Source organism: Bubalus bubalis, chromosome 13, assembly GCF_019923935.1.
Source record: "Bubalus bubalis isolate 160015118507 breed Murrah chromosome 13, NDDB_SH_1, whole genome shotgun sequence".
Taxonomy (NCBI): Eukaryota; Metazoa; Chordata; class Mammalia; order Artiodactyla; family Bovidae; genus Bubalus; species Bubalus bubalis.
The window spans coordinates 69,240,975-69,266,203 of record NC_059169.1 but is presented as its reverse complement, the minus strand read 5'-3'; the positions used below and the strand labels follow the sequence as shown (position 1 = coordinate 69,266,203).

The 25,229-nt window shown below is 42.7% G+C and overlaps 1 protein-coding gene and 1 long non-coding RNA gene across 2 annotated transcripts; one reads left to right on the top strand and one right to left on the bottom strand.

Moving 5' to 3' along the window:
- Positions 1-6,941: 6,941 nt before the first annotated feature.
- Positions 6,942-24,345, bottom strand: DLEU7 (deleted in lymphocytic leukemia 7). The gene is given in 6 exon segments (XM_006080929.4): positions 6,942-7,148; positions 23,557-23,632; positions 23,634-23,761; positions 23,763-23,968; positions 23,971-24,076; positions 24,145-24,345. Coding segments are annotated over 6 exon segments (924 nt in total).
- On the top strand, positions 21,013-22,283 carry LOC123328829. The gene is made up of 2 exons (XR_006543807.1): positions 21,013-21,250; positions 22,046-22,283. It is a non-coding gene; the product is annotated as an uncharacterized LOC123328829 (long non-coding RNA).
- Positions 24,346-25,229: the final 884 nt, after the last annotated feature.

The following is a 25,229-nucleotide window of genomic DNA, read 5'->3' as shown; positions in this document are numbered from 1 at the left end:
TCTGGAATTATAGCATGATATAGTTTTTCTATAGTCATATAAGATGTCATCATGGGGAAAACTGAGTGAAGAGTTTATGAGACCCCATGCAATATATCTGGCAACTTCCTATATGAATCTACAGTCTTTGAATAATATATTAATTTATAATTATTTTAAAATAAAAGGTTAAAAATAAGTGGATGCGTATGTAACAAGTTATCGGGATACATATAAAAGCTCCTGAGCATTTCACTTGGCAAACTCTATTCTTCACTAGTTTTACTGCTTTACCAAGGGCCACCTTCATTTTCCCAGAAACTCATTTATTTGCAATGAACAGTTTTAAAACCTTTAATGAAAAGACCTCTGGAAAATTATGATGTGATAACTAGTACTCAAAAATCCCATTTAGGAACATGTTACGTATGTAATCATTACTTTCAGTGGGTGTCATCCTGGAATTTCTTGTTTTTATGGATACCCACTGTAGTACCCTTGCCTGAAAAATCCCATGGTCAGAGGAAAGTGGTAGGCTACAGTCCATGGGGTCGCAAAGAGTCGACACAACTGAGCGACTTCACTTTCACTTTCATTATTAATAGAGGGCTTCCCTCATGGCTCAGTGGTAAAGAATCCACCTGCAGTGCAGGAGCCACAAGAGATATGGATTCAATCCCTGGGTCAGGAAGATCTCCTGGAGGAGGGTATGGTAACCCACTCCACTATTCTTGCCTGAAGAACCCCAGGGACAAAGGATCCTGGCTCACTACAGTCCATACGGTTGCGAAAGGTTGGACACGAGTGAAGCAACTTAGCCTGCACGCATTGTTAATAGAAAAATACCTCCACTCAAAGATCTTTTCAACCTATTGATATTAAACTACTGAAATGGGTAAAGGAAAGTGTGAGGGGACACTTGGAAATCACATGTTTATTGATACAGGAAATCACGCACACACATACACATACATGCACGCACACACTCCTGCTAAATTGATTGGATTTGTTGTCAACTCTCTTCCTATAATTTCCATACTAATTAGATCAACTATTGAGCAGTTTCAGTCATCAAAACACCTGGAAACAATGGACCCATTGTCTCTTGCATCTAGACTAGATTTGCACTAGAGTTAGGCCCAAGTTAGATAAGAATGTATATTTATTGATCCTTTGGCTAAATTTGATTTGCACTAGAGTTAGGCCCAAGTTAGATAAGAATGTATATTTATTGATCCTTTGGCTAAATTTGAAGTAAATAAGCCCATGGACCCACTTAGAAAGAGAAAGTGAAGTAGCTCAGTCGTGTCCGACTCTTTGCGACCCCATGGACTGTAGCCCAAAGGCTCCTCCGCCATGGGATTCTCCAGGCAAGAATACTGGAGTGGGTTGCCATTTCCTTAGGCTGCACCTAAGTTTGTGAATGTTTGTGACTTGACATTGCAATATTTCTTCCAGAAGAAGCAAGATCTGGGAACAGGAGCAGAACAACATTCTCATGGCAGTAATTCCAGCCCTATTAACTTAAGCACTTCTGATACTTGAAAAACATTGCTACCTTTTTAATGGAAAATTCAAAAATTTAATTTCAAAACAGGAAATATTCTTGAAGTGGCTACCATAAGAAGCATAGAATTTCATAATATAGGGTAGTATAGGTATTGTATCAACTATTTAATTTTAATCAAACAAACAAAAGTGTGAAGAAAATTGCATCAGCAAGGTTTATCTTATTCTTTTTGTCTTTCGATCAAAATTGCCAGCAGACAGGAAAATGGATAGAAGAGCTTTATTCACATTCTAAGTATGACTCCTTACCCTATGGAGTATAAACAGTATTCCTACTATATACACATTTAGTTCAATTCTGAGTTACACAGGAAATAGATGTCTAACAATTATTTAACTGAGACTCTAAGAGAGGCAAGGAAACCCAAGAAAAATCGAGAGAAAAGAATCAAAGACCAATAGTTCTTAACTTTAGTTATATATGAGAATGTTTAGATACAAAACATTATGCAGTTAATAACTTTATGAGTTCCTTTGACCTCAAAATCTATGCACGATGGTCCAAGACCTAGCGAGAGGCTGAGAGGTGAGAGGAGATGGAGACAGATTTTGAGGACAGTGCGACTGTGTATAAAATAGCTGTCACATCAGCTATATGCAGATAATCAAACGGCATGAAAGGTTTCAAGTGTGAGAAGCCCTATGTTTTTCATTTGATCAAATCAATAAACCAATCAAATTCATTTGATGACTTCTTCATCTTCCAAATTATCCCACTGCTTTCTTTGTGTTTAGGCTTATAACACCAGGCCCAGGTATTCTTCCTCCCCTGACCTCCCTTCCTCTAGCCCAGACACACACACACACACACACACACACACGTTCTAAGCATGTGCTGTGCCCCTAAATGCCTCCATTACATCTAGAACTAGATTACACAGGCAGGAAAGGGAAGGGCATTTATGTAACCTCATCTCTTCTCTCTGTAACAACTTAAGCCAACACTGTCTTTGGCGACATGTTTCTCAGATCCCTGTGAATTTATTTTTCCATCAGATACCCTCTACACTCCACAGACATTTCATAATGCTTCCTGAAGGAAAAAGAAAATGAAGCCATGATGATAACGAAGTCTTTATCCAGGCAAGAGGAACAAATTAGTGTTACTTCTGTCCTGGGAAAGATTCCTGTCAACCTTGAAAGTGTCTCCTGACTTATGACTGTAAGTGTGGAGTAAGTATGAACTTGTCTATAAGAATAGAAATTTATAAACCAGGGCTCAGCTTTAAATATCACTTCCATTGAGTGCAGCACAGAAGGCATGAGATAGAAGCAAGCTCTCTGGTAACATACACCAGGACTACAACAGCCTCAACTTTCGGTTCTGATGTGAGCTACTTGAAACCAGGACGGTGGTAATTTTTTGGCTGTAGAAAGGAACACTGGGATCCTTGATGCGGATACCCAGTTTATGCAGAATACCTCTTATTCAAAGTTCTGCTGAATTTAACGTGTCTTGGAACTCGTGAATCCACAGAACTGACACTCCTCTGAGATAGATTTACTGCATAAGTATTTGAAATCAGAGCATGAGGAACAATGGAGAATGGGGCCAACTGTTTCAGAGACTCTTTGGACGTGAAAGATGTGATTCTTATAGTCTTGAGTTCTGCACAGAACAAGTAACTGAATGATTTCCTACCCTTTAGTGGCCTTCATTTAAACCAAGGAAACTAACCCACTTTGGGGAGAAGCTGTAAAAAGAGTAAGAGCAGTTAAGTGAGAGAAAAGAACTGATCCTGAGGAGGCCAAAGAAAAAAACACAGCTAGAGGAACACGAAGATAGCTTCTGTATGAGCATAAGGCGTGTGGTCAAAACGCTGTAGGATCAGGCCAATCTGGTACCTGGCAGAGCTTCCAGAAAAGCAAAGAAAAGAGTGAGGAGAGTATTTAGGGACAAGAGAAAGCGTTGTAGGTATGACCTTGTCACTTGTCTGCCCAGCTCTGCTTAAGTCCTCAACATGGCCCCTATTTTTATTCCACAAGCAAATATGCTTCCAGAAATCTATTGCTAAAGAGCATACAAACATAAGAATCCAGGGGAATGGGAGGGCTCAGTGTCTAAGGAGATCCAACAAAGAAATTATCAGATGACACACATTTTTCTCAGTATTATGAAGATACCCTCAAACTGTCCTGATGCAAGCGTCACTCTTGTTCAAGGTGCTATATGGTATGAAATGAGACACACACACACACACACACCCTGGCTCCAAGATGGCAAAGTGTCCCCCAAATTTTGCTGGAACCACAAAAAGTAGAAACTTCTCTTAAGCATGATGATGGTGCCATGGCTGTAGAAGAAAATAGTCCACAATAATAAAGTTTTAAAATGTGCCTTTAAAGGCACTTTTATGCAGCTTTAGGGTAAAGACCCTACTCTTCTGAGTGTCCTAGGCTGGCCCAGTCACTATTAAGATGATCATCCTGGTTGTTCTTTTGTCATTCAGTCAGCACGTCATGTCTGACTATTCGCGACCCCATGGACTGCAGCACGCCAGGCTTCCCTGTCCTTCACCGTCTCCCAGAGTTTGCCCAAGTTCATGTCCATTGAATCCGTGATGCCATCATAGTTATTAATGATGATCATCATAGTTATTAACCATTTATTGAATGATAGCTGCATAATTTTTAAACTCAACACCTGATCAAAATGTGCTGATTGTTTTAACCCTTAATACTGTCTTTTTAACTTTGTTCTCAGATAGTAAGGAATCTGCCTGGGTTCAATCCCTGGATCGGGAAAATCCCCTGGAGAAGGGAATGGCTTCCCACTCCAGTATTCTTGCCTGGAGAATTCCATGGACAGAGGAGTGTGGCGGGCTACAGTCTATGGGGTCGCAAAGAGTCGGACACGACTGAGCAACTTTCACCTCATTTTAACTTTTTTCTTTGAATTTAGATATTAACCAAAAGATACATAAGACTTGGGGGATTTCTGGAGAAATCAAACTCCTCCATGAAAGCACAAACAAAGCAGCTGAGAGGACTAACCACGTGACTTGTATGTCTTCATTCATCAGACATTTACGGGGCTGCTGCTCTGTACCAGGCTTGTGCAGCACTGGAGATATCGCCATGCACGACATCCCGGCGCTTATATGCCAGGTGTATTCATTTCTTATGACTGCTGCAACAAGTTATTACAAACTGGGAGCTTTAGAGCAGCAAAACTGTATTCTCACAGTTCTGGGGACGAGGAGTCCAAAATCCAGATGTCAACCGGCAGCTCACCCTGTGAAGGCTCTGATTATTACTATCACCTAATTTTTTAAACGGGGCTTCCCTAGTGGCTCAGACGGTAAAGAATCTGCCAGCAATGCAGGAGACCCAGGTTTGATCCCTGGGTTGGGAAGATCCCCTGGAGAAGGAAATGACAACCCACTCCAGTATTCTTGCCTGAGAAACACCATGGGCAGAGGGGCTAGATATAGTCTTACCATACAAACCCAGTTTACAATTCCTTCATAAAATAAGTTACATGTATACATTAAAGGTCCATCTAGTCAAGGCTATGGTTTTTCCTGTGGTCATGTATGGATGTGAGAGTTGGACTGTGAAGAAAGCTGAGCGCCGAAGAATTGATGCTTTTGAACTGTGGTGTTGGAGAAGACTCTTGAGAGTCCCTTGGACTGCAAAGAGATCCAATCAGTCCATTCTGAAGGAGATCAGCCCTGGGATTTCTTTGGAAGGAATGATGCTAAAGCTGAAACTTCAGTACTTTGGCCACCTCATGTGGCGAGTTGACTCATTAGAAAAGACTCTGATGCTGGGAGGGATTGGGGACAAGAGGAGAAGGGGACAACAGAGGATGAGATGGCTGGATGGCATCACTGACTCGATGGACATGAGTTTGAGTGAACTCCGGGAGTTGGTGATGGACAGAGAGGGCTGACGTGCTGTGATTCATGGGTCACAAAGAGTCGGACATGACTGAGCGACTGAACTGAACTGATACATTATACTCTCTCTCTCTCTTTTTTTTAATCTAAAGCCATTTCTGCTAAAACTTGAAGAGAAAAGCAGCATTTCAATTTACTTTTGTTTTCAACACAGTCATCATTAAACAACAGAAAACTTAGTTTTCCCTAAGCACACGCAGGGGGCTTCCCAGGTGACTCAATGGTAAAGAATCTACCTGCCAAGCAGGAGATGCTGGTTCAATCCCTGGGCTGGGAAGATCCCTGGAGAACGAAATGGCATCCCACTCCAGTACTCTTGCCTGGGGAATCCCATGGACAGAGGAGCCTGAGGGCTACAGTCCACGGGGTCACAAAGAGTCTGACATGACTGAGCGACTAAACAACAACAGCAAAGCATGTACAGATCATTGTTGTTGCAAAAAAGTCACTCTCTTTTCCTAGGTCAAATGTTTGGGGAAACTTGTTAGTATATCCACTCCCTCCTTTTTTTCACCAGAATTTCCTCCTTCAATGGGAATGTTTAGAAAGAGCACGAGGAGCTAGATGTTTTCACATGAGACTTTAATAATACTGTACTTTGTATTTACATGCTATATCGTCTTGGTACTTCATAGCCAATTATCGTTTCAAATTTAGAAACCAGTATATGAAAGCACAAGGTTTAGAAGCAGCTCTCCCCTGCCCGACAGCAAGTTATTAATGCCAGGATTGGAACTCAATTACTGACACATGTGTTTGTAGTCCTACAACTTTCAAAGATCATTTTCATAACATAAAATGAAGTGTTCAGTAAGTAGGACATATCAATTATCAAACATTCCGTTTATTTAAAATAATGTTAAGAACCATGGAGCTTTAATCATACAAATAACTATGTGTGCTCAGTCACTTCAGTCGTGTCCAACTCTTTGGGACCCCATGGACTATAGCCTGCCAGGCTCCTCTGTCCTTGGGATTCTTCAGGCAAGAATACTGGAGTGGGTTGACATTTCCTTCTCCAGGGATCTTCCTGACCCAGGGATCGAACCCGTGTGTGTCCTGCATCTCCTGAATTGCAGGCGAATTCTTTACCACTGAGCCATCAGGGAAGCCCCATTAAACCTCACAGGCCTCCATTAATATGAATATAGATCAAAGGTGTCATTCAATTAAAATTAATATTTAATATAGATTCATAAGTGTATATACATATATAATCTAATTAGCTCCACAAAGTGGAATGTATTTCAATCAAAAAGTCAGCAAACGTGTTAGCACACTTAAAAATGTGAACTAGTGCTTTAAAAAATGTTCACCAACGTGCTGTAATTCCAAAGGGCACAAATGCAACTGGTCAGACTGCTGTGTATGCTATCAAGTGTCTCCTCACTGGAATAAAAGCATCCGCTGTCTGCTGATTTACTCGGGAACTAAGGTATCCAGTTCTCTAAGCAGTGCTCACTGTTGTTTTAATTCCAGCATCTTGAACACTCATATGTCGGGGAGATTCTGTAAGATCTGTCTCCAGGAAGCACAGGCTACCATGTGGGCATCAGAAGGAATATTAGCAAGTGACTGAATCAGCTTCTTGATTATCGTTTTCAAACACTGATGGGTAGCATTCAAATCTCTGTCAAATTGCTGTCCTTCAGTTTGTAGAGCCAAATGACTGCAGATGTTTCTAAACTCAACACTGTCCTGAAGTGAAGCGCAAACACAAACAAGCAATTAGGTTACGGAGGACAGTTTTCACTCCCATCTTTTCTGATGACAGAATCTCAATTTTCCTCTCAGAGCATCATTCTCCTCCATTCTCAGCCCACATAGTTTGACCAAAGCTAACCCTACTCCACAACTCCAGGGGCAAGATCAATCAGAGCACATCATCCCTCAGCCACTTCGATTGACCAGGGATGGGCAGATGACCTAAGATGGATCAGCAAGCCACAGTCCCAGGAGATTGCTCAACTGGGAAAAAGAATTTCTATTTAACTGGAGCTGTTGGAAAACATCTTGCTACCATAAGGAGAGAATTCAAATGAAAGTAAAGCCAACACATTAAAAAAAGTAGAAACAAGAGATTAAAAGAGACTGACTTCAATTACATTTTCTGAGCATGTCAATCTATCTGTGCTTGGACAATAAATCCCAGGATTTTTTAGCTATCTGAATCAATAAATATTTCTTTCTACTTAAGCCATTTGGAGTTGAATTTCTCATGCGTGCTAAGTTGCTTTAGTCATGTCCAACTCTTTGCAACTCTCTGGACTGTAGCCTGCCAGGCTCCTCTGTCCATGGGATTCTCCAGGCAAGAATACTGGAGTGAATTTCTCTTATTTGTTCTTAAAAGAGCTTTGATGAATACACAGATAGACTCTGTTCCTTTTATTCCACAATTACTGTCTTCAAGATTCCAAAAACAGGATTTGGTATTTAATGAACATGGTCCCAAGAAATATTTGATGCAAATCTAGAAAGAGTTCACAAGTAGTTTTAAAGAATGAACTAATTAAATAGATCTTTAATTTGCAAATATTTCACATTCTAAAATCCATTGCATGTAAATGGTACACGGAAATTATTCCACATCAGAGATAATGTTGACTATATGTTTTATTTTAAATACATTTGACTCAAACAGCACAAGATTGAACTGCACAGGTACATTTATATGCAGATTTTTTCCAATAAATATGAACTACAGTACTAGAGGCTCAGAAGATAAAAGTCTGCCTGCAATGCAGGAGACCCACATTCGACCCTGGGTCAGAAAGGGCCTCTGGAGAAGGGAATGGCTACCCACTCTAGTATTCTTGCCTGGAGAATTTCATGGAGAGAGAAGCCTGGCAGGCCACAGTCCCTGGGGTTGCCATGGCTGCGCGACTAACACTTTCACACTATCCATAGTTAGTTGAATCCATGGATTTGGAACCCTGGAGCTGGAGGGCCAGCTATAAAATCATACACAGATTTCTGACTGCTTGGAGGGCGAGCACCTCTAACCCTATCCTTCAAGACTCAAATGTACATGAAAATGACTCCCCCCAGACTTCTGGTTCTATCACTTGGCACATACAGTTTCCCTATACGGTCTTGCTACTAAATTCTAAGCAGTAGAACAAACATCCTTTCTGAGCTTGCAAGGGAGTAATGGAAATTTCCAAGGGCCAAGTATAAAAGAAAGGCAAATTACTTTAGCTGCGTGCCAATACCTATCAAGAAGAGAAAGTTGGTCTCTCTTGAGCTGGGTTTGGGATAGAAGGTAAAGTTGTCCTTATGAATGTGCGACGGTGGGCCTGTACATACAGCAGTTCCCATTTGGAGTTGCCCTCTATACCATATACATGTTCGTACAGCACTCACGCCAAGAAGTTAATTTAAAAATTGGAACTGGTCTGAAATATCCATGGACACATGGCAAAAGCAAACAAAAGCCTATTCCACAGAAACCTGTTCACAACCCATGCCCCACAATAGTACTGCCAGAAAATCTATTGAAGACAAACTTGGAATATGAAATTTAAAGTACAGTCCACCCTGATATAGTGTATATAATGCAGGGCAGAATTAGACTCCAAGAATTTCAGGTATAAATTACAAAATGTATGTATCACGGTTAAACATATAAAAGAAAAAAGTCAGAAAAAACTCCCAAGAAAAAACAAGCTTGAAAAAGAAACTAATCCCACTTCTGGAAATGACAACTATCATGACAAATTAAAAAACTCAATGGGAAACACATTAATAAACACAGCTGAGGAGAAGATTAGTAAAGTGGATGATAAGTTTGAGAAAACTATCCAGAATACAAAATAAAGACTTGGGAAATATGAGAAGTTAACTGACATAGACGACAGAATGACAAAGTATGACAAATACATTTTCAGGAGAGATAAGAAAGAACGAGAGAGAAGCAGTGGTCAAAGAGAATAATGGATAAAAATTATCCCGAATTGATTCAAAATGTGAATCCTAAGATTCAGGAAACAAAACAAGCTTTGAGCAGAAAAAGTTAAATGAGATCCAAATCTAAACTCATTAAGGTAAAATTGCTCTTAAAAGCAGCCATATAGGAAAAAGATGGCACTCAGTCGGATAACCAAACAGCTAAGTTCCAGCCAACTTCTAAGCCACAACAATTGAAGATAACAGAATAGAATAATATCCTCAAATAACTGTCGACCAAGATTTTTTTTTTAATTCCACTGAACTACCATTTAAATATCAAGAAAAAATAAATGTGCATTCATTTCAAAGCACAAAAGGAATTATCACAGTAGACATTCACTGTCAGATCTTCTTAAAGATATAATTCAGAAAGAGGAAAGTCAAAGAAAGAGATGTAAGATGCAACAGTGAACAAAGAAACTTGCAAACACAGCATAAATCTAAAGATTTGGTTAATCAAAACAAAAATTTTAACAACTAACTTGGGTTTCACTAAAGCAAGATGGTTGTAAAACACTGAGGTGCAGTCACATGTAGGATGCAGTGGCGTTCTAAGGCACTGCATCATTGAAGACAAAAGTGGCAAAGGTGATCGATGTTAGGCTTGTTAAGCATGCCTGTGAGAAACGTAAGGATCATTGTTAAAAGGAGAGAAATACGAGGCCAGAAAAGTGGTGCCACGCAGGATGGAGCAGTAGTGTTCAGCTGCCCCTTCCCAGACCGAGTAAAGCACTCCAGGCTTTGAGGCCCCTTTCCTGTGGCTGCAGAGGACTTCAACCGTGTCCGGAAGATAACAGTGCTGGAGTTTCTGTCCATGGGAAACCTTCTGTGGTATACAAATTTTTTTCAAGTATAGAAATAGTACATAATATTTCAGAATCAGCAGAGGGAAAAGATATATCAAAATTTTATTGATCCTACTGATAGAAGGTAAAAACGGAGAAATAAAGGATTCAAACATAAAGCAAGATGAATAGAAATCTAAAATGTGGCACAAATAAACCTATCTACAAAACAGAAGCAGACTCAGACATAGGGAAGAGACTTGCAGCTGCCAGGGTTGTGGGCGGCAGGGTAGAATGATGGTCTGGGGGTTTGGGGTTGGTAGACGCAAACCATTATATATAGGATGGATAAACAACAAGGTCCTACTAACAAGTTCCCTACAGGGAACTCTATTCAATATCCTGTGATAAACCATAATGGAAAAGAATATAGAAAAGAATGTATATATGTGTAAAATTGAGTTGTTTTGCTGTACAGCAGAGATTGGCACAACACTGCAAATCAGCTCTACTCCAAATGAAAAAACACCAAATAAGTCACTTTTTGAAATACAGTGGTTCCCAGGTTGGATATTCAAATTTTATCTGAATGCTAAAAGCAAAACATTTAAAACTAAAAACATCCAAGATTGAAAGTGGATACTAAATATATATCAAGCAAAGTCAAAATAAATCGGGAAAAATCATTTTTAGGGATAAAATAGACTGCAACATGGACTGTTGCCCAAGAAGACAGTTTTGTACTTGTGTGTGTCTAATATGATAGCCTCACCTTCCACTCAATCCACAGACATAAAGACTAATTTTAACTCATCTTTCTCAGAAACTGATCAGACAACAGGACAATCAGCCTAGAGAGAAAAGACTGAAAATCTTTTCTAATCATAAGCTTGGTCTAATGGAGACAAGCAAATATACGTTATTCTCAAACATCTATGGATTACTTATGAAAGATGAAAGGGAAAGTCGCTCAGTCGTGTCCGAGTCTTTGCAACCCTATGGACTATACAGTCCATGGAATTCTCCAGGCCAGAATACTGGAGTGGGTAAAAGTGAAGTCGCTCAGTCGTGCCCAACTCTTTGCGACCCCATGGATAGTAGCCTGCTTCAAGCTCCTCCATCCATGGGATTTTCAAGGCAAAAGTACTGGAGTGGGTTGCCATTTCCTTCTCCAGGGAATCTTCCCAACCCAGGGATCGAACCCAGGTCTCTCACATTGTAGACAGACGCTTTACCATCTGAGCCACCATCTGAGCTACTGGAGTGAGTAGCCTTTCCCTTCTCCAAGGGATCTTCCCAATCCAGGAATTGAACCAGGGTTTCCTGCATTGCAGGCAGATTCTTTACCAACTGAGCAATGAGAGAAGCCCTATGATTTTATGGTAATGCCACACAAAAAAAATCTCAATTAATATCAAAGGTTATATCATTCAAATCAGAAAGGAAAAAATGAGAAACCAATAATATAGATAACTTTCCCCAAACAAGTATGACTTAAAAATCCACTTCTAAATAACTCATGGGTCAGTGAAAAAAATAATTGAAACTTTAAAATGCTCTATTTGTTGTTGTTCTTCAGTTGCTAAGTCCTGTCCAATTCTTTGCAACCCCATGAACTTCAGCATGCCAGGCTTCCCTGTCCTTCACTATCTCCCAGAGTCTTGCACAAACTCACGTGCATTGAGTCGGTGATGCCAACCAACCATCTCATCCTCTGTTGTCCACTTCTCTTGCCCTCAATTTTTCCCAGCATCAGGGTCTTTTCCATTGAATTGGCTCTTCACATCGATGGCCAAAATATTGAAGCTTCAGCATCAATCTTTCCAATGAATATTCAGGGTTGATTTCCTTTAGGATTGACTGGTTTGATCTCCTTGCTGTCCAAGGGACTCTCAAGAGTCTTCTCCAGCGCCACAGTTCAAAACATCAAGTCTTGGGCATTCAGCCTCCTTTATAGTTCTGCTCTCACGTCTGTACATGATTACTGGAAAAACCATAGTTTTGACTAGATGGACCTTTGTTGACAAAGTGATGTCTCTGTTTCTTAATATGCTATCTAGGTTGGTCATAGCTTTTCTTCCAAGGAGCAAGTGTCTTCTAATTTCATGGCTGCAGTCACCATCTGCAGTGATTTTGGAGCCAAAGAAAATAGTCTGTCACTGTTTCCATTGTTTCCCCATTTATTTGTCATGAAGTGATGGGACCAAATGCCATGATCTTAGTTTCTTGAATGTTGAGTGTTAAGCCAGCTTTTTCACTCTGCTCTTTCACCTTCAAGAGGCAGTTTAGTTCCTCATTGCTTCCTGCCATTATAGTGGTATCATCTGCATATCTGAGGTTGTTGATATTTCTTCCGGCAATCTTGATTCCAGCTTGTGAGTCATCTAGCCCAGCAATTAGTGTGATGTACTCTGCATAAAAGTTAAATAAGCAGGGTGATAATATATAGCCTTGATTTACTCCTTTTCATACTGAATAATTATGGAAATACCATATTACAATTTGTGGGATGTAGCTCTGATGATAAAAGCATAGACTTAAATGCTTATAGAAGTAAAGAATAACCACTTAACCAATGAAAATCCATGAGCTATGGATTCAAGGCAATAACTTAAGAGAAACAGATAATAATAAAAAAAAAAAACCTAAAAGTTGAACAAAGTTTGACAAGGAGCTAGTTTTTTTTTTTTTTTTTTCTAATTCTGTGTAAAAAGGGAAGCTATTCTTCTCCCTAATAAAAACTCTTTCGGTTGGGTGAGAAGAACCTGGGTTTCTGGCAAAGTGTTTACTAGAAAACATTCTCCAAGAAACAAAACAAACGTCCATTCATTCCACTCAGCAACAACAGCGGCAGGACTCCATGTGGGCTAACACAGCACAGTCACCTTCGGGAGTATTCACAGGTTACCACCCTTCTAGAATACTTTTCTCCTTAAAGCATTCTTGTTTCCCTGCCTTTGTGTGTGGCTTATTTATTTTCTGCTCAGAAGGTATTAAGGGGCCCTGTAGATAATCTGTCCCACAGGTTTTGGAATAACCTATATTGCTGGAGCATGTTGCTTGGAAATGAGAAAGCAGAGGGAAAAAATGACTCTGGACTGCTTTCCCAAGATCCACATCACGGGAAATTGTCCAGTTGCTTTATAGAAGTAATCCAACTCTAAGTACAAAGTGGAAGGATCAAAGACAACATGCAAAAGGAAATTTAAAATAAAAGGAACCACCAAAATGTGTGCTGACATGTGCCTATTAGCCAGTCTGCAAAGGCATTCATCACCCAGAGAAGATTAAAATGCCTTTAAAAACATATTTGTAGGCTGAAAATCTGAAGCCAATTTCACATTTACTGTAAAGAATCAAAGAAGGCATCTTTAGGGAAAATTATACATACAATAAAATTCCACTGCTGAGCTATACTGGTCCCTGAGGCCCTAGGTAAACTTCAGATCTCTGGCGAGCTTTGCAAAGTCTCTTTATTTTACTATTTTAGTACAGTATTCCATTTAATCCTTTCTCAAATATATTAACAGTCAAAGAAAACAAATTAATAGGAATAGGCTTTCCATGGGACTCTTAAGCCAAGGAAGGGAAAAATAAAACAGGTGGTTGCTTCCCTTCCTTTCTGGAAGGTCTGAAGGCCAACTATGGATCCAACAACCGTGACCTCCAACCCAACCTCTCCTGCAGAAGGCAGGAGCCGCCAGTGACAGCCTTAAAGAAACAGCATATAAAATGGCACATGGGTTTTCAGTAGAAACTCACATGATCAATATTGGTGATGATTTCACTTATGGTGCTTTCCACTCAATGACAGAAGGCATCCCCCCAGCAGCTTTTATTTAGCAAGTCCCAGATGCTTCCAGAAATGACGTAATATCCTACACAGTGCTTTGAGCGCTTTGCCAGAATTAGAACACGATGGTGGCTGAGCAATCTAAAAGCAGGTTTTGGAATATCTAAAGCCTTGTGTAATCTCAGATTTTGGATATGAAATGTATTGATTGGTACAGTGGTCCGAATAGATGGCCAGCACTTACATTTTAAAATGAGTTGAGATACTCTCTCATGACTCAACTAATCTACAGGGACAATGGCCTCAGTCTGTTTGCCTGTTAATAAATCTGTTAAATTTATTTCAAATGTGTACCTAGCCTCTAATACATGACTTATTACTACACTGGATAAAAGGCAATAAGACATGGCACTTGACCTCTAAAGAGCTTATAACTTAGTAGAAGGAATCACACACATACGGCATATCTCCCAGTGTCCAGTGAAATGTGATGAGTGGGGGATATGGTAAGAAAAAAAACAAAAAAAAAACATAAAAACCCAGTCCTACAGAAGAACAGACATTTATAGACTCATGATCTAAACACTGTACACAGTTCATTCTGTGGGGGAATGCTTTCAATAGCATACCTGATGTGTGGTTGCCTAAAATTTGCAAGATGCGCAAGATGAAAAAGTTATGGCGATTGTCTGAACAAAAATGTGAATGTACTTAACACTACCCTTAAAACAGTAAATTTCGCCTTTTTTTTTTTTCCTACTACAATTAAAAAAAAAAAAATAGTGGCTGAGACTATCAGGTTACTGCTGACCTTTGTAAAGGGAGTGGAAATTTGGATGAGGTATCAGTGAAATGGTAGGTGAGAAGGACCGCACAGTTGCTATAAGAGAGATGGTGTTGGGGAAAGCAGTATTTGACTCATTGAGGAAAGAGATGGCCCAGAATTAGAATGAATGATACTGTTACTGAAAGGTGTGTGGTCTGGCTGCTCACTGCTCAAAAGCCAATAAACAGGCCAGACTGGTGGGAAGGAAAGTCTGCTTTATTTCAGACGCCGGCAACTGGGGTGGGGAGGGTGGCAGACATCTGTTCAAAGGCCAACTCCCCCTCCGCCACCCCTCCGCATTGGCAACCAGCGTGCAGGAGCTTTTATAGCTAGAAGTGGGGAGGGGGCTACATGCAGGAACAGCACAGTCAGCTCTGACAGTCATCTTCAAATTGGTCATCAGGGGTCTGCCCAGCATTATGTAGGTTATCTAGGTACAGTTATTCTTCAGTTCCAGGGTCCACTTGTTCCCATTTTTTGCAGTCAGTTCTCGGAATTGTGGCAGCTCATGTCCTGAGTACAGTCTGGTCATCATGTAGTTAACTTGTCCACCTCGTGTTTTAGTATTTATGAGACAGCTCACAGGATATGGCTCAGAATATTATCTATAGCCCTTGAGAAAGAACTAAAGGTCCTTGAATATTGTTAATAACTACATTATTATTATTTAGTCTCCTTTGACTGTTTTTTCTTTGTTTCCATGTTTCTCATTTCTCTGATTAAATTTATTCTTTGACTAAAATTTTCCATAGACAAAAAGCAAGCATAGGTCAGGGGCTGGTGCGGGGTGGAGGCAAGGACCGTAGTGTCCTGCTCAGTTTCAATACCAGTGAAAACCTGGAGCCAAGTTGGGCCTGGGACTGGGAGGAGATCAGTCTGAAAAAGCAACAGAGCATCATGTTACCTATTCAGAATAAGCTGGTGCAGAAAGCCTTGAATGCCAGTCAAGTCCCTGGAACTTCTGAGCATGGCAAACCAGCATTTGAAGAACACTGGTCAAGCCTATGAGCCTGAGCACCTATTAGGCGCCAGGCTCCAAGCGAGGCTCCTTATACACCATATTTCACTCAGCCCTCACAATCATCCAGGAATTAGAGATGAAAAGAAATGCTGCTTGGAAAAATTAAATGACATCCCTAAATCGCACAGCAAGTAAGTGGCAGAGCTGAAATTTACCTCTCTCTCGAAACTCAAGTGTTCTTCAAAGACTCACCCCAAATCAGAGATTGGGCCAGATGCCAGGGTGACAGAGGGCAGAGCTCGCCATCCAGGGCTGGAGATGGACCAGTGAATGGGAGGGACAGAGCTGCAGATGCCACTGTGGGGTGAACAGGGACACCGCGGAAGCCAGCTAAGAGCACTCAACTAGCTTTAAGGGAGGAACAAAAATGTCTCCTTGTGAATTGTTACATGTTTCTTTTCTGGCTGTATTCATGCTGTTTTTCCTAAGGTTAACTAAGCATTACGAAGCTCAAATTGGCGGTGATCATATCCAAACTGAAGACTGTCCCGTTGGTCCTGCCCTCTTCTCTGCAACAAAGTTGAGACGGCTTGGTTATCTGGAAAGGATTCAAGGCATGGAAGCTTCCACGGCCCATGTAAAGCCAACTCCTAGCTAATCAGAGACCTCCTAGCCAGGGCTCTCCCTTCCTCCGCTCTGTTCTCTCCCACCCAGTGTCAGGGAGGTCTCTTACAAAATCCACCCCACGTGTGCTTCTCTGCATCATACACTGTGTTTATTAGAAATGCACACGTCTGGAACCTTTGAACAACTGAAAATGCACCTGCAAAGTCCAAAAAGGGAAGAAAAGCTAAGCTCCTTTTTAGCTTTTTATGGAAAATAAACACTCCCATCAAAACCAAAGGCTTGAAAGCAAAAAGAATCTGGCAACAGGAGTCAGTTTCAAAGCTTGTTTTCTGAAACCAACACCAATGGATAATAAAGTCAAAAATAAAAAATGACTTGATAGGTTCTATAATACAGATAACTTTCAAACAATACACAAAGAAGGTTTTTTTTTACCCCTCCCCTCCCCACAACATCACCTTCAAAATCATGTCTAGATCTTCACAAACTATAAATCAATTCATAGTCCCTTTACCTCTGGCTTTAAGATAAGTTGGTTCTTTCCAAAACAGTCCTGTCTTGAGCTACTTGCTCTTATAATGGTCTCCACAAGCTTGTTTCTTCTCACATTTTCCCTCCCACTCTCCCCAATGCCTAGCATCTTCTGCAAAGAGTATTAATGAAAGAGCTTCTCCCCAGCTCTCTGTGATAAGGCCTGACCTTAGTGAACTTTGGCCTGGACAGCCGACCACTCTCCACTAAAGCTGCCCAGGGCCTGGCCCTACAGGGGAACACAGACCCCTCCCCTGGGCCCATCAGAGTACCCCACACTGGATACGCACATAAAATGGGACTGTCGTTTCTCTATTTTAGAGGGATGTTATGAAAACCACACTATCAGGAACGGTATACTACAAATTGCCCCAGCTGCTCTTCGTTCATTGGTATCTGGCTTTAAACCACAAATTCACAGGGCCCAGAACAGTCACCAGTTGCCTAAACTCAAGGTCAATCTCAAGTAGATACGCAACTGCGTATTAATAAAACACCCAATGAAGAACCACAGTATCTGCCAGTCACCATAAAAAGTCTATCGTCCACAGGAAATTAAACATTTTTACTTGTGGTGTACCCAGGGTAAATGCTCACAAGTGAATATGGTTCCTTATGCATTTGCTTTGGGTACGGTACCATTTTCATTAGGAAAGTCCAGTGAAAAGCACTTTGTGATGGATACAAGCACTCAATTCAAGTGCTCTCACAAGGCAAACCCCAAAATTGTAAAATGAAGCACAGCCGCATTTCCACAAGACATTACACATTTAAGTATTTAGTTTTGTTTTGGGGCCATCTTGCAATATCTTTCCCCAAGTGTTGATTTCAGAAAGATTTTACGTCCTGGTTTTCACATCATTCACCTTATAAGGAAAGACAAAGCCACAACGAAGCTACTTCTAGGGCTGCTACTGAGCCTTTTCCTGACATAGACATGTAATTTTGTCCCAAATAAAGAGCACTCCCCTGGCCATGGCTACTAATAATATAACCATGAGAATTTACTTATTCAATAGGAATATTAGAAATTTGTAAAGACGCCATTCTCAAATTTGCAGAAACTGGCTTTATTAACCAATATTTACAGGGGAAAAAAGCATTCATCATCAATGTCTTCCTCTGAGTAACTCAATATTCACACAGAATTTGCAAAGAGCCTTAGCAATGACTGTGAAGCCAAAGCCAACGGTTTTACAACCACTACTCTTGCTCTGTGGAATGAGAAAACCAGCTCAGACCACTGAACGTGACGAAATTATTGGTACCAGAATTAGTTAGTGGAATTCATAGGCAAGTTGAGCTCATAGGCAAGTGAGCAAAGGCAGGCAGGGAAGTTTTTCTGCCTCCAAAAGCTGGCATCAACCATAGTTTCCAAGAAACTTGCTTCAGAACAGAACTCTTGGAAACCATAAATGTCTTCAACTATCAAAGGAAGATAGACAAAACTCAATCAGAGTGATTTCATGATTGGCTGAGTTAACGGTCTCTATGGGTTGGTCACTTTTAGCAGTTTTTAAAATCCTAGACTGGCTTCCTTCTGGTGCTCCACACATTTCTATGCTCCCTTTGGATGGACAGTATTAAAGCCTCTTTGCTAGTATTACTAGTTTGATAATGATTTCCCACACTTATCTGGGCTTTTTCTCACTATGTAAGGTAACCATGAGAACTTCCCTAGTGGCTCAGTGGTAAAGAATCCTTCTGCAATGCAGGAAACACAGGTTCGATCCCTGGTCTGGGAAGATCCCCTGGAGAAGGAAACTGCAGCCCGCTCTAGTATTCTCGCCTGGAGAATCCTACAGACAGAGGAGCCTGGTGGGCTACCGTCCATGGGGTTGCAAAGAGTCAGACACGACTTAGTGACCAACAACAACAACAAAAGTGACCATGATTTAAGGAGACACAAGTCATTCAGTGTTACGGACTGAACTGTATTTCAGCAAAATTCATGTGTTGAAAAATTAACTTGCAATTTGACTCTATTCAGAGATAAGATCTTTAGGAAGATAATTAAAGTTAAACTAGGCCATACCCCTACTCCAGTAGGATTAGTGTCCTTACAAGAATAGGAAGAGACATACAAGATACCTCGCCCTGTCCACAGAGGAAAGACCACACGACAACACCGTGAGAACGTGGCCATCTACAAGCCAGGAAGAGAAACGTCCCTGAAACCAAACTTGCTCTTAGACTTCCCAACCTCCAGAACAGTGAGAAAATAAATGGCTATAGTTCAAGCCACCCAGTCTGTGGCATTTTGTTATGGCAACCCAAGCTAAGATACTCAGGTTACAGCTTGACTGTTGTGACCCAAGCCGTGTGCAGACGCACGGCAGGTACGACCATGCCTTTTCAACTGTGCACGCTCATGTACTTGATTTCAGTGTGATGTTCACCACGCCCCCATGAGCTAGCACTGTGAAAAGAAAGTGAAAGTGAAGTCGCTCAGTCTTGTCTGACTCTTTGCGACCCCATGAACTGCCTACCAGGCTCCTCCATCCATGGGATTTTCCAGGCAAGAATACTGGAGTGGGTTGCCATTTCCTTCTTCAGGAGATCTTCCTGACCCAGGGATTGAAGCTGGGTCTCTCGCATTGTAGGCACACACTTTATCATCTGAGCCACCAGGGAAGTCCAGCAATGTGACTGGTATCAATCGAAAGAGTCAGACAAAGCCACGTTTGAATCATGGGCTACTACTTCTTGAGCAAAGCTCTAAATTCCTCTGAGCCTGTTTCCTCCCATAGTAAATTTTTTTTTCCATAGTAAATTTTTATTAAACTGGTTAACTCCATCTTCTCCACCAAATTTAACAAGACTCAGTTTTGTTAAGCATTTTTTCATCCACCATGAAAAGACTCACTTCATGTTTTGTTTTGTTTTGTTTTTTTGCATGAGTTTGATGATTTCTTCCCTGGTCGCCCAGCAGTAACGAATCCACCTGCCAATGCAGGAGATGCAGGTTCACTCCCTGGATCGGGAAAATCCCCCCAGAGGAGGAAGTGGCAACCCACTCCAATATTCTTGCCTGGAGAATCCCATGGACAGAGGAGCCTGTTGGACTATACAGTCCATGGGGTTGCAAAGAGTTGGACATGACTTAGTGACTAAACAACAACAACAAAATACTCAAAAGGAATATGAAGTGCTGGCTTGTCTAAGAAAAGAGTAAACTACTATAAGGATATGTATTATTATTGTGGTGAGGGTTTCTCTCCTTTCATGCCCGGAAATTTCAGTCCCTTAATTCTGGTGGTTTGATAGGCGAGTCACCCGGTGGTCACACCTCTCAGTCAATCATTGGCCATGGACTAATGCTGACCTCTGAAAAGTCACTTCCTGGAAATGTCTTTGGGTCATTCTAACTGTTTTTGTCAACAACCTCAGAAAAGTAAATACAGAGTTTATAAGTCAGATCCATCAATATCAAGAATGAAATACAATAATTAATAGTCAATAAAGACTACTGAAGAAGAATGAGGCATCAGTCTCTTAATAATAACACTAGTAAAAGTTCAAAAGTATTGCAGTTTACCATGAGCAGCCAGTAGCTAAGACTTTATATGCATTATCTCAATAACCTTTATAGGTCAAATACCACTGTTCCCACTTTACAGGTGAGGAGACTGAAGCACAAGAAGGCTAAATGACTTGGCCAGGAGTCTGCAGCAGGAAACAGCAGAGCAGATCTGAAATGCTCCATGGGACCAGATCGCTGTGCTGTTCATCCTCCTCCTCTCTGTGGCAAGAAACACTGTGGGAGGGATCTGATGTTGGGGAAATTTCCACACACTTTTAAGTGACACACAAGTGTTGTTTCCTTTAGCACAAATCCTCCTGAAGCCATTCTGGTGTATAAAATCAACCTGCATGGTCTTAATTTAAAAATATAGAAGACAGGCATCCAAATCACTTGAGTCAACACTAGGAATGATGATGCCAAGTCTGTATAACCAGCACCCCCGGAAAGACAGACTGCTATGTCCTTGAGTCTAAGTGCTTTGTAATCGTTACCCTACAATCCAAACTGTGATACCGCCTTCTCTCCTAACAATAAACCAAGCAAAATTTCAAGATGCTAGCCAGGAGACAAATCATCCAGAGAAACCACTTCTCTCTTTTCTGAAAGCACTGGCTGTTCTCAGGAGCCCTGAAACTCATTATTCCCCTGAATGTGAACAGCAGAGTTCAGTTTGCAAGCAAGTTGAGATCCCTTGTTCCTAATGAGGGCTCTGGATGCCTCTAAAAACACTGGCAGCCATGCACCCAGAAGTCTGCATGTTTGCTTGCGATGGAGAAGAAAGGGACCAGGACTCCAGGGGTTGGGTGAGTGAGGGAAGATTTGAGCATATTTATGGATCAAGGGAACTGGCAGAGGGAACGCACTGGAAAATACAAGGTGAGAGGAGAGAATTGAAAGAAAAAAGTCCAGGGGTAGAGGAAAGATTTGCTCCAGCACTAAAGAGAAAGAATTTATTTGGGGGGTGGGCAAGGGTGGGAACCACACAGTATTTCTTTATTAGAGGCAAGAAAGAAGATAATTGGAAATGAAATCTTTTAGGTAAAATGAAAGATATTTGTGTCAGATGGCCTCAATTTTCTCAGCAAAGGAGTGAGAGGGCTGGGGTTTGGATGAAGAAAGTTTGCAGAGAGTAGAAAATGTTTAGGACAAAAAGTCAAGTAGAGAGGGTTAAAAGGATTACCAAGTAGAAGTGGCAGCTGTGTTAACCTCAAGTGGCATGAGCTGTAGGCCAGAGCAGAGGGCGGCCTTGCTGTTAAGCTGGGTCAGGTCCTCCGACAATGGTTTCTGGCCTGACCTTGCCTCTGCGATTTATCAGGGTCCTCGCTTCGGTCATTTCAACAGCTGCCTTTTTGCCTGCAAGATAATCCAAGGTCCTCAGCGTGATTCAGAGGCCTTTTGCATCTGACCCCACCTAACTCTCCAGCATCCTTTTTTTTTTTTTTTTTTTTTTGCCTTCTGCCATACTGAACTAATTTTAGTTCCCCCAAAGCCCTAGGTCCTTTCATTGCTTCTGGGCCTGAAATCCCACAGCTCCTCAGAAATGTTTTTTCCCTTTAATGCTTGGAGAGTAAACATTCTTTTTTTTTTTTTTTTTAAAGGTTACCTCCTCCAAGAAGCCTTCCTGGATCACCTAATGTAAAACTGATCACTCAGATTTTTCTTTCGTCAACCCACCTGTGCCCTATATAGGTTCCTGAAGATGCATGTTTTTTCACATTTCAAAAATCTCTGAAGTGAGGATATGTCTTATATTTGATAGTGTGTCACAGTTTAATTGGTAGGGTTTTTATTATTATTATTTCTCAGTGGTACCAAAAAAGGTGCATCCAACCTCAAGAGCATTGGTGAAATGCAGCTTCATTTTTAAAAACTTTTTAGAATGAAGCAGTGATTCACATCTGGAGGTGATCTCGTTTTCCTTCCCAGCACACACACTTCAGCAATATTTGGTTCTGTCCACTGGTGGGGAGGGTATGCTGCTGGCATCTACTGGGTAGAGGCAGAGGATGCCCAGGACCCCTCCACCCACCCCCATACACACACACAAAGAATCATCCTGCCCAAAACGTCAGCAGTGTGAAAATTGAGAAACCCTAGTTTAGGGTGACAATATTTATTTGGGTATATGCTATGCTTTATTATATTTGATTTTAAATCAATCTTCTAAGAGTATAAAGTTCAACCTAATATATATCAATGCTTTCCAAACGTTGGCTTATAGAGCAAGAACAGCAACTCGTGAAAAATGCCCTTTCTTCATCACCCCTCCCCCATGTCCCTCCACTAGACTCCCCAGAGAATGAATGAAGCAATATTAGGGATCAAAACTGGAAGGCCAGAGTGCCTAAAAGAGATCTGTGACCTTAAACAAATTAGGAGAGTTAACAGAAAGGCCAAGACTGGATCCCAGACCCCCATATTTCCCCGCTCCCACGCAGCCTGGGAGGCAGGCCGCTCTGTTCTCTGCCTAAGTTGGCTAACACAGTTTGGTACCTTAAGAGGAAACCTGTGCCCTTCAAATATGAGCAGCGCGACTTAGCAGGAGTTTAGCCTGAGTATTCACGCTTCAACACCCAGCACCCACGCCGCTCTGGTGCTACTTTATGAGAATTTAGGTTGACTCTGTAAGGCCCCCTGAGCTCTGTGGGGAATTGGATTTATGCAAAAATAACTGCGATTCATAAGTGTGAAGGAACTTCAAATACATGTAGGTGATTTCGTCATACAAACGGCAGAGGGAACGGAGTACGTGTATTTGAGGCTGTAGGGGAGCGGTTATTAATTTGGAAGGAGAGCAGGCTGAGCCGTCCTCCACGCCCAGAAGCTGCACGTGGGAAAAGGGCCTCGAACTGGATCTGGAAGCTGATTCATGTGAGCGAGGGAGGCGTCCCAGAGGAAGGTTTTGGCAAAGCCTTTCGGTGTCTCCGTGCTGCAGTCAGGTGGGCCCCGATTGCCCATTCCCCCGAGCACCACCTTCCTCCTTCCCACTCCGAGGGCTGGATCACTGGGGGAGGCTCCACTCTGGATCCTGTGGCCCAGCCTCGTGTCCGCCAATCCCCTCTCCACCCTGCGACACCGCAGGGGGATGGATGCTGGAAGCCAGGCTCACCTTCAGGCGGATGAGAAAGGACCGCTCCTGCTGGAGGGGGCCCAGGAGCCTCTGCTCCACTCTAACCAGCTCCGAGGGCCAGCGCGCTGCGCATCGCCATCCGAGCCAGAGTGCAGGGCCAGCGGCCCCCGGGGAAGGGCAGCAGTTCCGCGCCCCCTTCGGCACCTCGCACGGCTTCCACCTCGGCGGAGCTCGCCTGCGCCCTCGGACCCCAGATTCCTGATCCCCCGGCTCCCGCCCTCCTCTTCGCGCCCTCTCCTGGGCCCTGCCAGCCCTGGGCCTGAGCGACACGCTGGGGCGGTGGGCACGTGGTCTAGGTCATGCCGGCTCCAAGGGGCGCCCGGACGGTCCCCCGAGGCCCACTCCTGCTGCAGCAGCTGAAGGGTGTGCAGAGCCACCATCCGATGGCCGGTGAGGCCTCTAAGGGCGCGGGTCTGGCCCTCGCTTCCGCCGCCGGCTCGTTGCGCTCCACCCGGGCAGGTGCAGCCGCGAGCGATGGAGGCGGGGGCGCGTGGGGTCGCTGGGGTCATTTTCCCAGCCAGCCGCTCCTCCGCCTCCCGGCCTCTCGGCATGTGGGGCCGGCCCCACCTCGCGCCCGAGGTCAGCGACCTGCGCTGGCCCCAGCATTCGGTTCGAGTCCGAATGGGCTTGTTCTGACTCGAGACTGCCTGAAATCCTGCTCCCCCACCCCCGGCCCCGTGCACTTGAAAACCCGCCAGATGCTGCGCGCTGGTTCCGCCTCCTCTCCAGGGCTTGGCTGGGACAACCTGCCGTTTTATGCGGAGGCATCTATCAAGGGATACCCTGCCCCCATCTCCTTTGAAGAAGGCCTACCTGAGACCCTTTTGGGGCTGGGATGGGGGTGCACGAGTTAAAGACCTACCAGGAAACAAAAAGTGTGCAGGACCAGAGTAAAGCTCACGAAACCAAGAGGGTGCTTGATCCCCCTCCCGCCCTTTCACAACCCTAGGGGAATTTTCAGGGACTTCGTGGAGTAGCCTTCAAGGCCCCTATCCCCCCACACAGAAGAAAGGGACTGTGTATCTTCTCAGGCCCCTTGTGCTGGGAGGGCCTGACTGCCTAGGGCAAAGTTGCCTGAGGGCGCAGCCAGGCCTGCTCGCATAGCAACTGGGGAAGCAAGGGCTTGGTACTGCCTAGATGAGGAGCCTCAATGTTTTTTTGTGAAACTCCCTAAGGACTTAGGCAGCAGAGTTTGAAGCTAAATCCTTTTACCAGCCATGAACCCGGGACAGCTGTACAAATAGTTGCTGGTTTTAATTAAACCTAACTTCAGCTACTTCCTTGACTTAGGAAAAAGGACTGGCAAATTTATGCTTTGATAAATTGGAAACTATTGGCGTGTGATTACACTTAAAAAAAAAAAAGACATTTGAAGGGACTGGTAGGGAGAACTGTCGCAGAGCAGAATGGTTTCCACTCTTTTCTTGCATGGGAAACAGTTTAGAATTTAAATTTTAGGTAACTCCACAACCAGGTGAAATGGGACAAGGGTGCAGGCTCATGGCAGACAAGTAGACCCTAGCAGACCCAGAGGATGGGGTTTCATTCTTCCTTTAGAAGGGAAAGTCCATCTTTGAGGCTGTGAAGTAAGATCCCGGGAGGCCCTTGCATGGGAAAGTCTCTCCAGGGAGTCCATTAGTCTAGAAGTGTGG